Source organism: Rattus norvegicus, chromosome 18 (genome assembly GCF_021556685.1).
Source record: "Rattus norvegicus strain SHRSP/BbbUtx chromosome 18, alternate assembly SHRSP_T2T, whole genome shotgun sequence".
In the NCBI taxonomy this organism is placed as follows: Eukaryota; Metazoa; Chordata; class Mammalia; order Rodentia; family Muridae; genus Rattus; species Rattus norvegicus.
The window spans coordinates 26,342,435-26,356,031 of record NC_141551.1 but is presented as its reverse complement, the minus strand read 5'-3'; the positions used below and the strand labels follow the sequence as shown (position 1 = coordinate 26,356,031).

The 13,597-nt window shown below is 43.6% G+C and overlaps 1 protein-coding gene across 44 annotated transcripts in view; it reads left to right on the top strand.

The window, feature by feature from the left end:
- Brd8 (bromodomain containing 8) overlaps positions 1–13,597 on the top strand; it is a 48,382-nt gene that overhangs the window by 14,908 nt on the left and 19,877 nt on the right. For 4 of the 44 annotated variants that reach the window (XM_087592490.1, XM_087592485.1, XM_087592497.1 and 1 more), the window contains 12 exons: positions 671–815; positions 1,943–2,152; positions 2,509–2,789; positions 3,057–3,509; positions 3,795–3,888; positions 4,092–4,138; positions 4,899–5,113; positions 5,492–5,584; positions 5,800–5,868; positions 6,362–6,539; positions 7,367–7,471; positions 7,868–7,912. In XM_087592490.1, coding sequence (XP_087448616.1) covers positions 671–815; positions 1,943–2,152; positions 2,509–2,789; positions 3,057–3,509; positions 3,795–3,888; positions 4,092–4,138; positions 4,899–5,113; positions 5,492–5,584; positions 5,800–5,868; positions 6,362–6,539; positions 7,367–7,471; positions 7,868–7,912 — 1,935 coding nt within the window. 44 annotated transcript variants of the gene reach the window in all.

Sequence of the window (13,597 nt, the reverse complement as noted above, 5' to 3'; positions counted from 1 at the left end):
AAAGGCTCTCTGTTGTCTCTTAGGTAACCCCTGGGACTTTGCCGAGTACCCCAGTCACCTCGTTTCCTGGGATTCCTGACACCCTTCCTCCAGGCTCTGCACCCTTAGAAGCCCCCATGACCCCAGTAACAGATGATTCACCCCAGAAAAAGATGCTTGGACAGAAAGCAACTCCACCCCCCTCCCCTCTGCTGTCAGAGCTCTTGAAGAAGGGCAGCCTCCTGCCTACTAGCCCCAGACTGGTATGGAGACTTCTGTGGGTGTTTGAGAGCTGTGGTGATTTAGTACTTGGAAGGGAATGCCTGGGCCCTAAAAAAAGACTTGGGGGAAAAAAAAACAGCAACCTAAAAAAGAATAAGAAAAAAGAAAACAGGAAAAAAATATCGTAGTTAAAGGTTAACTTAAAAAAATGCATTAAGTTGATCCATGGATCCTACAGTATCTGAATGATAAGTCATTGTGGTTTTCTTCCCCTAGAGAACTCTTGACACTTAAGTTCTGAACATTATAGTTTAGAATTTCCCTTCTATCTTGAATTATTTTCTGTGGATACTAGGATTTAGTTTCAAGAGGTTTGGTTGACTTCTGGAGTGTGGTTTTTTGTTTTGTTTTGGGGAAAGCAATAGTGAGAGAGCTTGAGAATAGCCTTGGCCTCTGTTCTTCCCCATAGGTGAATGAGAGTGAAATGCCCGTGCCCTCTGGCCATCTGAGCAGCACAGGGGTTCTCCTGGAGGTAGGCGGGGTTCTTCCCATGATCCATGGTGGGGACATACAGCCAGCAACCAGTGCAGTGGCAGCCTCCCCCGCTGCCTCAGGTAAGTCACTGTCTATGCTCTTCAGGCTTTGTACACAGAACCAGTTGCAGTTTTCAGACTTTGTTTTGGAGATAGTTTTCTATTAAACAATGTAGTATTTGAGATTATTGATCCATTGCATGTGTAAAATATTGATAGCTCTACCACATATAGGTGATGATCAAAGAAACAGTAAAGTTCCTAGTGAAGGTATTTCTTTGTGTCTTGCAAAATGTGGAAATTTGCCAAAGGTCTGTGAGGTGATGAAATAAGGAAGGAGGTTGAGGACTGGAGATCTGGGCTTGAATCTCGAGTCTTCTATACTATTTGATCTCGTGACTTTGAATAGATAACTATTGAGACTCTCCTATTTTATTAATGTTGACAATATATTAGTGCTTATAAATTTATGGAAAGATGCTAGAGACCCTGGAGATTATAAAATAAGGGTAAGAGATTTAGAACCCAAAACCTAGTTTGAACCTCAGATCTGTAACATTTATTGGTTTTGTTACGTTGGAGAGGCATCCTAACTCTTGAGACTCAGTTTTCTTTTTTTACTGATGGTGGCATATGTACTTCACAGGGATGTGTTAAAAATTAAATAACAGAAAATGTGAAGCAAAAATAGTAATAACATAAACACTAGAGATGGGTATTTGATTAATATTTTGAGCTTGGGCGGTATACAGTGTGCTGAATCTCAGCAGAAGTGGCAGTGAATCTCAGCAGTTTTTTGTGTGTTTTTTGTTTTTGTCTTTTTGCTTGTTTGTTTGGTTTTTGGGGACAAGGTCTTGATGTGGACCTCACGCTCTTCAGGATTTTGCTCTGTAGTCATTGACCTATCCTTCTTTAGCCTCTTGCCTGTCAGACCAGTGGTTTTATTTTATGGTCAGTGACTGCTTCTTTTTGTTCAGAGAAAATGACCACCCATCTTTAGTATGTACAGTGTATACTGGCACTTGGGTTCGTTCCTATCTTGGAAGACCTTAGGTAATGTTAAAGAAAGGAGGGGTGTAAGTGATATCTTATTCAACACAGAATTTACTTTTGTTCTTTGAAAAAATTCTTAATTAAGTCCTAGAGTGGCTGTTGCTTCTTGTTCATGTGCTGTCTGCCCTCATTTTGTGTACTTCTTTATCTGTCAGGTGCTCCCACTCTCTCCCGGCTTTTAGAAGCTGGTCCCACACAGTTCTCCACTCCTCTTCCTTCCTTCACTACTGTTGCCAGTGAGCCTCCAGTTAAGCTTGTGCCACCCCCTGTAGAGTCTGTGTCCCAGGCTACCATTGTCATGATGCCTGCGCTGCCAGCACCGTCCTCTGCTCCGGCTGTCTCCACTCCTGAAAGTGTAGCTCCAGGTGCGTCCCTGACCCACGCCCTGAGCAGCCACTGGACCAAACTTTAGAGAAAGATGGCCAAGACCATGACCTCCCATCAGATAGACCCCTCTGTTCTCCTTGACTTGGACCATCTTTATCCTTAGGAAACAAGGGTGGAAGTGGGTGTGCTTGTGGTTGGGTGGGGCAGGTTAAGTGCAGAAACATAAGCAGGCTTGAGACTGTATTCTCACTTTACTTTGTAAATGAGACGAGGGAGGAGAAAACATGGGCAGAAGTACGCTTTTGACCTTAGTGTCTACAGTTCTGGTATGGTCTCTGGGTGGTCACTTAGTACTGGATAAGCTTCTAAGTTGCCTTTTCTTTTTGTTCATCAGTGAGCCAGCCTGAGCCCTGTGTTCCCCTGGAAGCCGTGGGGGATCCACAGACTGTGACTGTTTCCATGGATAGCAGTGAAATCTCCATGATCATTAATTCCATCAAAGAAGAGTGTTTCCGCTCAGGAGTAGCAGAGGCTCCTGGTGGATCAAAGGCTCCAAGCATAGATGGGAAGGAAGATTTAGATCTGGCTGAAAAGATGGATATTGCTGTGTCTTACACAGGTGAAGAGTTGGACTTTGAAACAGTTGGAGACATCATTGCCATCATTGAGGACAAGGTAACTATTTAGCAAAATCCTAAAAAGTCTCCTGGGTACCACTCTTCTTGTCTTTGTCTTTCTGCTTTCTCATCTTTGTGGTCTGATGCACTACATCCCTTCCTTTCCACTGCCCTTACTGGTGTGTGTAGCACAGCTGTGTGCACTTGCTGTCCCACGAAGGGGAAGGGTAGAAAGCCGCTGCGGACTCAGCATCTCACTCTGAGCTGTTAGACCGCACGACTTGGCCTTTCCTGTGTTCTCAACAACTTGTATATTGTGGGGCAGGTGGATGACCACCCTGAAGTGCTGGATGTGGCAGCTGTAGAAGCAGCATTGTCGTTCTGTGAAGAAAATGATGATCCTCAGTCCCTGCCTGGCCCTTGGGAGCACCCTATCCAGCAGGAGCGGGACAAGCCAGTGCCTCTTCCAGCACCAGAGATGACAGTCAAACAAGAGAGGCTAGACTTCGAGGAGTCAGAAACCAAAGGGATCCATGAACTGGTGGACATCAGGGATTCAGGTGTTGAGATAAAGGTGGAACCTACAGAGCCAGAGCCAGGCATGTCCGGGGCTGAGATCGTAGCTGGAGTTGGTCCAGTCCCAAGTTTGGAGCCACCAGAACTCAGGAGTCAAGACTTAGATGAGGAACCTAGAAGTTCTGCAGCTGGAGAGATGGGTGAGGCAGACGTTTCCAGTGGGAAAGGCGAGGAAAGGCCACTTCCGGCTGTGAAGACAGAGGTATTGAACACAGATGGGCTGGGAAGAAAGGGGGCGGGCTGGGACTTAGGCAGGAAGTAAGAGCTTGGATGCTTGAATTCCTGAGTTCCGACATGTGGCACACACCCAAAGCCACAGGCCGTGATCAGTGCCGTGTTGGCCCTGTCCTTCTGCAGTAAGCTTTAAGATGGGAGACGGGTAGGCACTGGGGTTTCTTCTGTGGTCTCATCGACACTGGAGAATAGAAGTGTGGGAGCTTTGACAGTTTGTCAGTAACTAGGGCACTTACTCTTTTTTGGTCTTCAGGCGTCCCCTGAAAGCATGTTGTCTCCATCACATGGCTCAAATCCTATTGAAGATCCTTTAGAGGCAGAGACTCAACACAAGTTTGAAATGTCAGGTAAATAAAGGACAGGAAGTTTGAACTGTATCTAACTTGAGTTCTTTTCCTTTGACTTCCCAGGGATTGTGGGTTGTGGGCAAGTAGAGGAGGTAGGACAGGACAGCCTGGAAAGAAAGGAGAGCTGCAGGGGAGACTCGTGGTCCGTAGGAAGGGGAAGGCTAAGGTGCAAAATCATCAGGCAGTCTCTCTCTCCTCTGCAGACTCATTGAAAGAAGAATCAGGGACTATTTTTGGAAGCCAGATAAAGGTATTTCAGACTCTTTTTATTCTTCTTGCCATGTGATTAGATTTTCCCACAGTACTACCTTTTTAAATGAATTTTAGAAATTCATAAATTCATTTCTTTATCTTCTGGTAAAACTGGTAAGAAGTTACATGAAGAAAAGCCATAGTGGCCATTCTAACCTACTGGGAGTACTAGAGCAATATGTGCTTCCCCTGTGAGAGTTGTAAAGATCACGGAGTCCTTTCTGTTTGTAATGCAAGAGAAGTTATGATACATCCAGAATAAAATGGAGTGAGTAGAGGTGCCAGGAAGAGCATAGAGGAGTAGATTATAATTTAGACTATGGAAAGAGAATAATCTGGTGTCATTTTAGAATTACTAAAGTAGTAGTAACAAATTTAAAGTAATGTGAGGTGAGCTTGCTCCATCAGAAAAGACATGAAATAAAACTATTTTTGGTGACTTTGTATCCAGGGTCAGAGTTCCTTTCAAGAGCAAGGGGAAAGAAGGAACGCCTCTTAGCTTAGTCTTAAGTAAGTAGCTTTTTTTTTTTTTTTTTCCTTCCTTTCAAAAAGATCCTGGGCTTTATTCTTTGTCCAGGTTCTAAATTGTTACCTGACTCAGTCAGTTAAGTAGAGGGTAGTATAAGTGATAGGGGGCTCAGCCACAAATCAGTGTGAGGCCATTTCTAGAGCTGACCTAACCCCACACAGATGTCATTTAATAGTACCTTGCTGGGGGCTTTGCTTGCATTTGCTGACTAATGCACCTTATATCTAAGGACGCTCCAGGTGAGGAGGAGGAGGAGGATGGAGTCAGTGAAGCAGCTAGCCTGGAGGAGCCTAAGGAGGAGGATCAAGGCGAAGGCTATTTGTCTGAGATGGACAACGAGCCCCCTGTGAGCGAAAGCGATGATGGCTTTAGTATACATAATGCCACACTGCAGTCACACACTCTGGGCGACTCCATCCCGAGCAGCCCCGCCTCCTCGCAGTTGTGAGTGTCCGATTCTTCCTCCCTTTTTGATTTTTAGGTGGGCTTACGTACTCCATCCAGGCTGCTGAGTGCTGAGATTACAGACATACCCCTACACCCCACCGTCCGTCCGTCCATCTGCGCGCGCGCGCGTGTATGTGTGTGCGTGTGTGTGCATGTGTGTGTGTGTGTGTGTGCGCGCGTGCTCGAGTGTGTGCGCAAACTTGCGCACGAAGCACCCAGTGTACACCCCCCCCAAGTCCCCCCACCCCCGCACTGAACCCAGGAGCCCTTGAGTGGTAGGCAGGCAGGCAAGCATTAGACTGTTGAGCCTTGGAACAAATAAGAGAAGCAGGACTTTTTTCCTTGTGCTTAGTAGCACTCTTGTATCTATTTCAGTTCCGTGTGCAGTGAAGATCAAGAAGCAATTCAGGCTCAGAAAATATGGAAGAAAGCCATCATGCTTGTATGGAGAGCTGCAGCCAACCATCGGTGAGCAGCATTGCCAGCTCCTCGCTGTCAGCTTAGGAGACTATTTGAGTAGGCTGTGACGGCTTATGACGGTGTGGATTCTTAGTGTCTTGTGCTACGTGGAGTACACGCTCTCCTTGCCTCTGGAGGGCAGATCAGTAGTAAGCTGTTCTCTCTCTCTCTCTCTCTCTCTCTCTCTCTCTCTCTCTCTCTCTCTCTCTCTCTCTCTCGGACAGGTATGCCAATGTGTTCCTGCAGCCTGTCACAGACGACATAGCTCCTGGCTACCACAGCATTGTGCAGAGGTGAGCCACCGCCCGCCACAGCTGCCTTACAATTTGTGTACACTTCAGGGAATTTTGCCTTAGGTAGTACATCTAAAGTAAGGGTGGGTTTTTTCGTGTTTGTTTTGTTTTTTGTTGGTGGTGTTTTGTTTTGAGACAGGGTTTCACTATATATAGCCTGGTTGGTCTGGAAAACTCTAGAACAAGCTAGCCTCAAACTCACAGAAAGTCATTTCTACTTCTGCCTCCCAAGTGCTGAGCTTGTTAGAGGCTCCGATTGCAGTGGCTGTATTATCATGAACAGTGAATTAACACCTGCCATTACTTTTCTTGATGCCCATTACGCAGATTGACTTTTTGGGGAGTTGAGTACATGCTAATTTTATAATGGACTGATGTTTAAATCTTGGTACTGAAGGTATATATGAACAGGGCTATATAGTAATACTAGATTTGGAAATTCAGGTTAATCTTCCTTTCCATGGCCAATTACCCTTTTTATTTACTTATTTAGGCCTATGGATTTGTCAACTATAAAGAAAAACATTGAAAACGGACTGATCCGCAGCACAGCCGAGTTTCAGCGTGATATCATGCTGATGTTCCAGAACGCTGTTATGTACAATAGCTCAGACCATGATGTCTACCACATGGCAGTGGAGATGCAGAGAGACGTCTTGGAACAGATCCAGGTACATTGATGCTCATTTCTGTTCGGTAAGCATGAAATGCAGGGAAGAATTGATGACTTTTACTTGTAATAGGCATCAGGAACAGTGGTCAATGTTCTTTCTTATTGAAGTTGTGTAGATTTGATTGGTTTGATGGAAGAATTATGATACAAATTCTGTCTTGGGCTGGAGAGATGGCTCAGCGGTTAAGAGCACTGACTGCTCTTCCAGAGGTCCTGAGTTCAATTCCCAGCAACCACATGGTGACTCACAACCATCTGTAATGAGATCTGACGCCCTCTTCTGGTGTGTCGGACGACAGCTACAGTGTACTTACATACATACAATAAATAAATCTCTTTTTTTTTTAATTATTATCTTTCTTGGGCAAATGAATTCAGCTTTTGAAGGTTTTTGTTGTTGCTACTGCTCTTGTTGGTAAGGATCTAATAAACTAGTGCTTCACAAGGCTGCACAAATATGGTACCTCTGAGCTATATCACATCCCTACCATACCCAGTTTATTCATGTTAGGAATCAGGCCCAGGGTTTCATGTATGCTAGACTAGCACCATTCCACCTAAACTATATCTACCCCTCTTTGAAGTTTTTTAAATCAGTGTATAAAGGGTTAAGTTTGTCAAGTGACCTTAATTGCTAAAGGCTCTTTGGCTTATTTTAAAGTTACCTTTTCCGTTCTAGATTCTTTAGGAATAACTAAAATTCTTACAGTAAGCCAAAAAGAATTGCAGAGTACTGTATAAGTTCTGTTCATCAAATGTGAAGTGTGGTAATTCTTTCCTAATGGTTTGAATCTTTATGACCTCCCATTTTTCTTTTCCCTATAGCAATTCTTGGCCACACAGTTGATTATGCAAACATCTGAGTCTGGAATCAGTGCTAAAAGTCTCCGGGGGAGAGACTCTACCCGAAAACAAGATGCTTCAGAGAAGGTGAGCAGACCAAAGTAAAGTTCAAAACACCTAGAGATCCTTAATTTACTCTAATGCTGCTAGCCTTCTGTGAGCCAGTGGTGTGCACATAGATGTTAGAATGGTGGTGGCTTGCTTCTGTCTAACCGTCTGCTATGACTGAGAGGCCCAGTTACATGGGAGATAGTTTGAGCTGAATGAGTGAATTATTAATCCTCTAGGTGGGGGATGGATTAGCTCACAGCAGTTGGCTGCTAGATATGGCTAGATGGCTGTGGGATCTTTCCTCTTTGTCTTGAGTTTTAAATTTTGTCTTTGTTCTGTGTGGATGGTGCTTTGTCTCTGTGCTTAGGTTTGGGGTGCTTGTGGCTGAGAGTTTCTGTGGAACCTGATCAGTATTTGTTTGTCCTCTAACAGGACAGTGTCCCCATGGGCTCTCCTGCCTTCCTTCTCTCTCTGTTTGTAAGTATTGAATGGCTGCAAGCAGCGATGTTGCCAGAGAGATTCTCAGCTCTGCTGGGCCTGGGTGGCTATGGGAAATCCGACGTGCAGACTGTGGCAGTGTCTTGAAATTCTTTTTATCCACTGAGTTGGAAGCTCTTTGTCTTGTGCATTCTGGTCTCTGCTGTGTGAGTGTGGAGGGGGTTTGGGAGGGGTGACTTTTAAGATCACAGGATTAAAATATGAAATGATCTTGGGGTAGAAACTAGGATGCACCTGCTCCTCATTTCTTGCTTCCACCTTTTACCAATTCTTAACTTACAAATGGAAGACAGCTCAGAGTAGCAACGGCAGGTGAGATGACGCAGTGGATACAGGCACTTGCCACGGTAGTCTGCTGACCTGAATTTGACCCCCCAGAACCCCACTGAAGACAGAACACTCCACAGAGTTGTCCTCTGAATTCCACATGTGCACCGTGGCATGTGTGCTCCTACACATACATACAATAATAATAATTAAAAAAAATTTTTTAAGATCTCAATAATAGTGACCACCAGCTACAACAATAGCTTGTGGATTATAGATCTAGCCCAAAGGCTTTTATTCTTTTATTCCATGGGTTAAATGACTGACCTTGTTCATGGTAGAGCAATGAAGTGAGGAAAAGAACTTGCTCAAAAACAATACGGTTCTAAGATCATTGGATAACCTTTGAGGGCCTTATTCTTCTCATCTATGAGATAGAAGTACTTGTGAGTTGAGAAACAGGAGAATCGATGCATACCTAGTATACAGAGTAAGACCTTGTCTCAAAAGAAAGCAGGAGGGAATGAATACTAGAGAGGTGACTCAGAAGTTAAGAATGCTTGCTGCTTGGAGAGGATCTGGGTTGGGTTTCCAGTAACCATCTGGTGGCTTACAACTGCCTGTACTCCAGTTAAGGAATTTGCAGCCCTTTTCTGGCCCTCACAGGCACTGTACACTTGTGATGCACATATGCACATGTAGGTAAAACATCCATACATATAAAATGAAAACAAGTCTTTTAAAAAAAAAAGAATAATTAAAAAAAAAGTAAGATTGAGATGCCTGTCCAGCCTACCTCACAGGGATGTTGTGAGGGTAAAATAAGCTATGAAACTAACTTGAAAAAAATCATTAAAATCTTACACAAATGCAAGGTGTTATTTCTATTCTTACTGTTGGCTCTTGGCAACTTTATGTTCTAAACTTTTTTTAATCCTTGCATATTGGAAATGCAAAACTGGTCTGGTCCAGCAAAAGCGTTCACTAGTTCATCTTGCCTGTAGACCTGTACCACAAACAGAACACCGTGATCTCTATTCTTTCTTATTGGCCTGCAACAGTGACTCTGGAGCCTCATTCGAGTGGCTGGCTATTGCAAGGCCAGTTAATAGGATCTTTTTTCTATGGAAGACAGCAAAGTTTTGCACAAGAGGAAGGAGCTGGGCTGCAGGGAGAGAGCAGCAGATGGAATGAAGCCTGATTGTCCTGATGTCATGGAAAACAACTGTCAGGAGGTGCTAGGGAACTAGTGCCAGGGTCAGTCTGCAGGAAAGGCCTTTCTTGTAGGGACCATCAACTGGACAGGTATGTTAGCCAAGAACCTCACTATCCTGCCCTTTCTGCCTCTCCCACCTTCCGTTCTCTCTACCTCTAACTTCACACAGTTGAGCCTGGGTGGGATGACTGATAGTCATTCTGTGGGGCCCCAGGTGCACTTGGAGGACCTTGAAGACAGCTCTCTCACAGCTCCACTCACAAAGTACCAGTGTTCTTTTAGCCACTCTGTGGGAAAACAGGAAATCCCTTCCACCTCATCCCTTTGGTACTCTCTGCAGATTCTTTGCCCCAAGAAATCAAATCCCCAGCATTCCTGTTGTTCCTCGTCTCTTCCTGTGTCAGCAGCTCGCTCACGTTTCCTTCCTTTCTCTGATGTTGTCTAGGATGGGGGAACCAGGGGCCGCCGCTGTGCCATCGAAGCGGATATGAAGATGAAGAAGTGAACGCCCGCCCTCTGAGCTGAGCCTGAAGTAGAAATGAGGTGTGGATAGCCTGAGCCCCGGCTCAGTTCCACACTTGATCTTAGTCAAAAGGCTGAGGAGCAGTGAGTCCAGAAGCGGAGTTACAGAAGAGGAGGCTCCCAAGCCACATGACATGAGTTGAGAAAATCTCTCTTCAGAGAGTTGGAGTAGCGCAGTTGCCTGTTTTAGGGCAGAAATCATGGGCTGTGTTAATGCCCTAACGTGTAACTAGCAGATTGTAGCTAATTTGTACTGTCTTGTGAAGTGTACAGATTTTTTTTAAATAATAATAAACCTGTGAAGTGTGTGTATATAACAATCAGAAGGAAAACTCTGGCCTTTGGTGTGTCCTTTGTGTTTGAGATGTGTTTTCTTTACCGTGATAACTGAGTGTATATGGGATAAGATTGTTAGAGCTCAGAAGTAGTCCATAAGCTGCCTGCTATGACTGACCAGAGGTAAGTAACCAAGACCAAAGCCGTAATTAGTGTTTTTAAAGGGCTTAATTGTGAAAAAAGAACTGTTTGACTGTTTTCCGGAGTCTTCTTGAATGTTTGGGAAACATTAAGGTTTTCGGGTCTGGCTCTGTTTCTTGGAATTAGAGCATGGACAAAGGTAGCGGTCTGTCAGTCCTGTTTTAGGACAGTGCTGTCTTTGCCCATGCTATCCATGTTTCTAGAGGTAGAACGCCTGTCCAGCACTAATTTAGTTATTTGGAGGTGGAGTCTCCCTTTTTTGATAAGGCTAGCCTAGAGCTCAAAAATTTTCAATTTGAACTTTCAATTGCTTAGATTACAGGTGTGTGCACCACACTGGGCCAAGAGTGCTTAAAAAACAAACAAATGCAAGGTTAATCTCTGAGGGTTATTAAGTTTGGGGAATGTGTTTTGGTACAATGGTGTAATGGTACAGCTCTTGGCTAGTTTCCTTGTCAATTACTGGGAGAAAGAAATTACTTGAAAACAACATGGAGACACCAATAGTCCCAGCACTTGGAAAACTGAGGCAAAAGGATGACTGACAGTTTGAAGCTAGCCTAGGCTACAGAGGGAGCCATTATCTCAAAACACTGTATTAGTGTGGCTGCATAGTGTCTCAGTGGGTTCAGACACCTGCTAACATGCCTGACCGCCTGAGTCTGATCTCTGAAATCCACATGGTGGGAGGAAAGAACTGATTCCTGCAAGGTGGACTCTGACCTCCCATGCATAGTGGCATGTGCATTCTCATATATATACGTGTATGTGTGCACACACAAATGTAATTGAATTTTTTAAATGTGTTAATATCTCAGTTCTAATTTCTGTTATTAAATAAAAAATTGGTTCAGTGGTGAAATGAACTATTATGAGCCTTTTTAAAAGTAAAGTGAATAGGGCATTCTTTAGTTCTTTATCTTGAGGAAAAGGGTTTAAGAAGAAGATCCTTAATCCTAGATGATGTACATTTTTAATTCCAGGATTCCAGAGGCAGAGGCAGGTGATCTCTTTTGAGTTCCAGGCTAGCCAAGGCTACCTAGTGAGACCCTGTCACTTAAAAAAAGAATGCAAACTAAAGGATATGGTAGATCTTACTCCCTAGAGACAACTGCTGATAAAATTGAGGCTTGGGAAGTGGCTTAGAGTTTATAGAGGAAGCCTTGGAATTTGTCCCTAGCCCCTCATTTACCATTGTGACCCAAGCCTGCAATTCTGGCACTCAGCAGATAGATGGAGGATAAGTTCAAAGGAGTATTGGCTACCTAGCAAGATTTAGACCACAAGATACCCAAGACCCAGTTTGAAAATGTAAAGTTTGGGGGTTGGGGATTTAGCTCAGTGGTAGAGCGCTTGCCTAGCAAGCTCAAGGCCCTGGGTTCCGTCCCCAGCTCCGAAAAAAAGAAAAGAAAAAAAAAATGTAAAGTTTGTTAAGCTAAGGGAGAAGTGAGTCTTTGAGGTAATAGAGGATTCAGTCAGTCCAGGAATTAGAATATGAAAAAAGACCAAAGCAGTCCACAAACTGACATGCGTTACAAATACCAGGGCACTGGAATTTGGAAAGCTCTAAGCACGGGGCTCACACTTTAATCCCAGCACTGCTGATGCAAAGGCAAGTGAATCTCCAGGCAAGTCAGCCTGGCCCGTGTAGTTCTAGACTAGCTAGGGCTGCATGTTTGAGACCATATCTAAAAAGAAAAAGTAGGAATTGTTTGTGGATATAGTACATTAAAGGATAAATTTGTGGTTGGTAGAAAAGCTGATACAGGAGCTTACCAAGGTTGTGGGCAAAAATTAGGAGACAATGAGAAGTACAGTTGAGACAGACACTCCACCTAGTGGTGGGAGCCGGGAAGCAGGGCATGCTGGTACAATTTGAGCCAGCACTAGAAAGCTTAAATAGCATTCTGAGTTTGAAGACATAAGACTTTAGGAAGTGGGGAGGGTGGGATGGAGAGTATGTATTGCTATTCCAGAGAACTTGAGTTCAGTCCCTAGCACATTGGGCTACTTAAAACTTAAAATCCAGCATCCGAGGACCCCACATTTCACTCAGGTACATGTGTGTGTATATATATATATAAAATCAGTAACTTAAAGCCTTTTTTAAAACCAAGGGAGTAACTTGAACAGAGGGAAAAAGGTGCAACTCTAAAGGAACTAATGACAAGCAGAAGACCACACAAGAACTCAAGAAAAGAAGACTTGTTGAAAGCTATAGCTAGATGCTAGGAATGTAGCTAGGTCATGTAACATTGCAGGGAAACCCTGGATTCCATTTGTAGCACTAAATAAAACCAGGTCATTCTCAGCTACCTACTGAATGTGAGGTCAGTCTACATGAGACCCTGTCTAAAAGAAAAAAAAAAGAAAAAGGAAGTGAAATGAACAAGAGAAGGTGGTAAAAATCTGTGTTTTGGCTGGAGAGATGAATCGACATGTTGAAAGAGTGCTTGCTGTTCTTCCAGAAGACCGGGGTTTGATTCCCAGAACCTACATCAGGTTCTTGCCACCACTTGTAATGCAAGGGATCCAATCCCTTCCTTTTCTGGCCCCCATGGACTGCACATGTATTCATTCACTCAAACACACAGTCACACCACGTTAAAAAAAATCTTTAAAATTTCCAAATAAATGAATGAACAAATGAATAAAACAAGTGTTTCTGTTTTTATTCTGACAGTCAGATAGACCAGATGGATGCCAAAGGTAACCATGAGTGTTTTGAAACTAATGATTAATAAGTTAAAATTGGTATACCCTGAGGAAACCCTTTTTTTTTTTTTTTTTTGGTTCTTTTTTTTTCGGAGCTGGGGACTGAACCCAGGGCCTTGCGCTTCCTAGGTAAGCGCTCTACCACTGAGCTAAATCCCCAGCCCCGAGGAAACCCTTTTTATCAAGTTTATTGTCTTTGAGTTTATGGGTGATTTGTGGTAAAGCAAGTCTTTTAAGCCAGCTATATTCTAATTCTTCTTTTGGTGTATGAACAAATCCAAGTTGAAAAATGGGGTAATATAAACATGAAGCTATTTTTTTCCAAGACATACAAATCTTTATCTAATGTCTCCCTTTAGCTAGCTGTTATGCCTCCTAATAGATAGGCATTTCTATGAACCTGGGAGATAAGGGTGTAATGGGAGTGTTAATTTGATTGAATTTGTTTTTAAAAAGTAATGCATTTT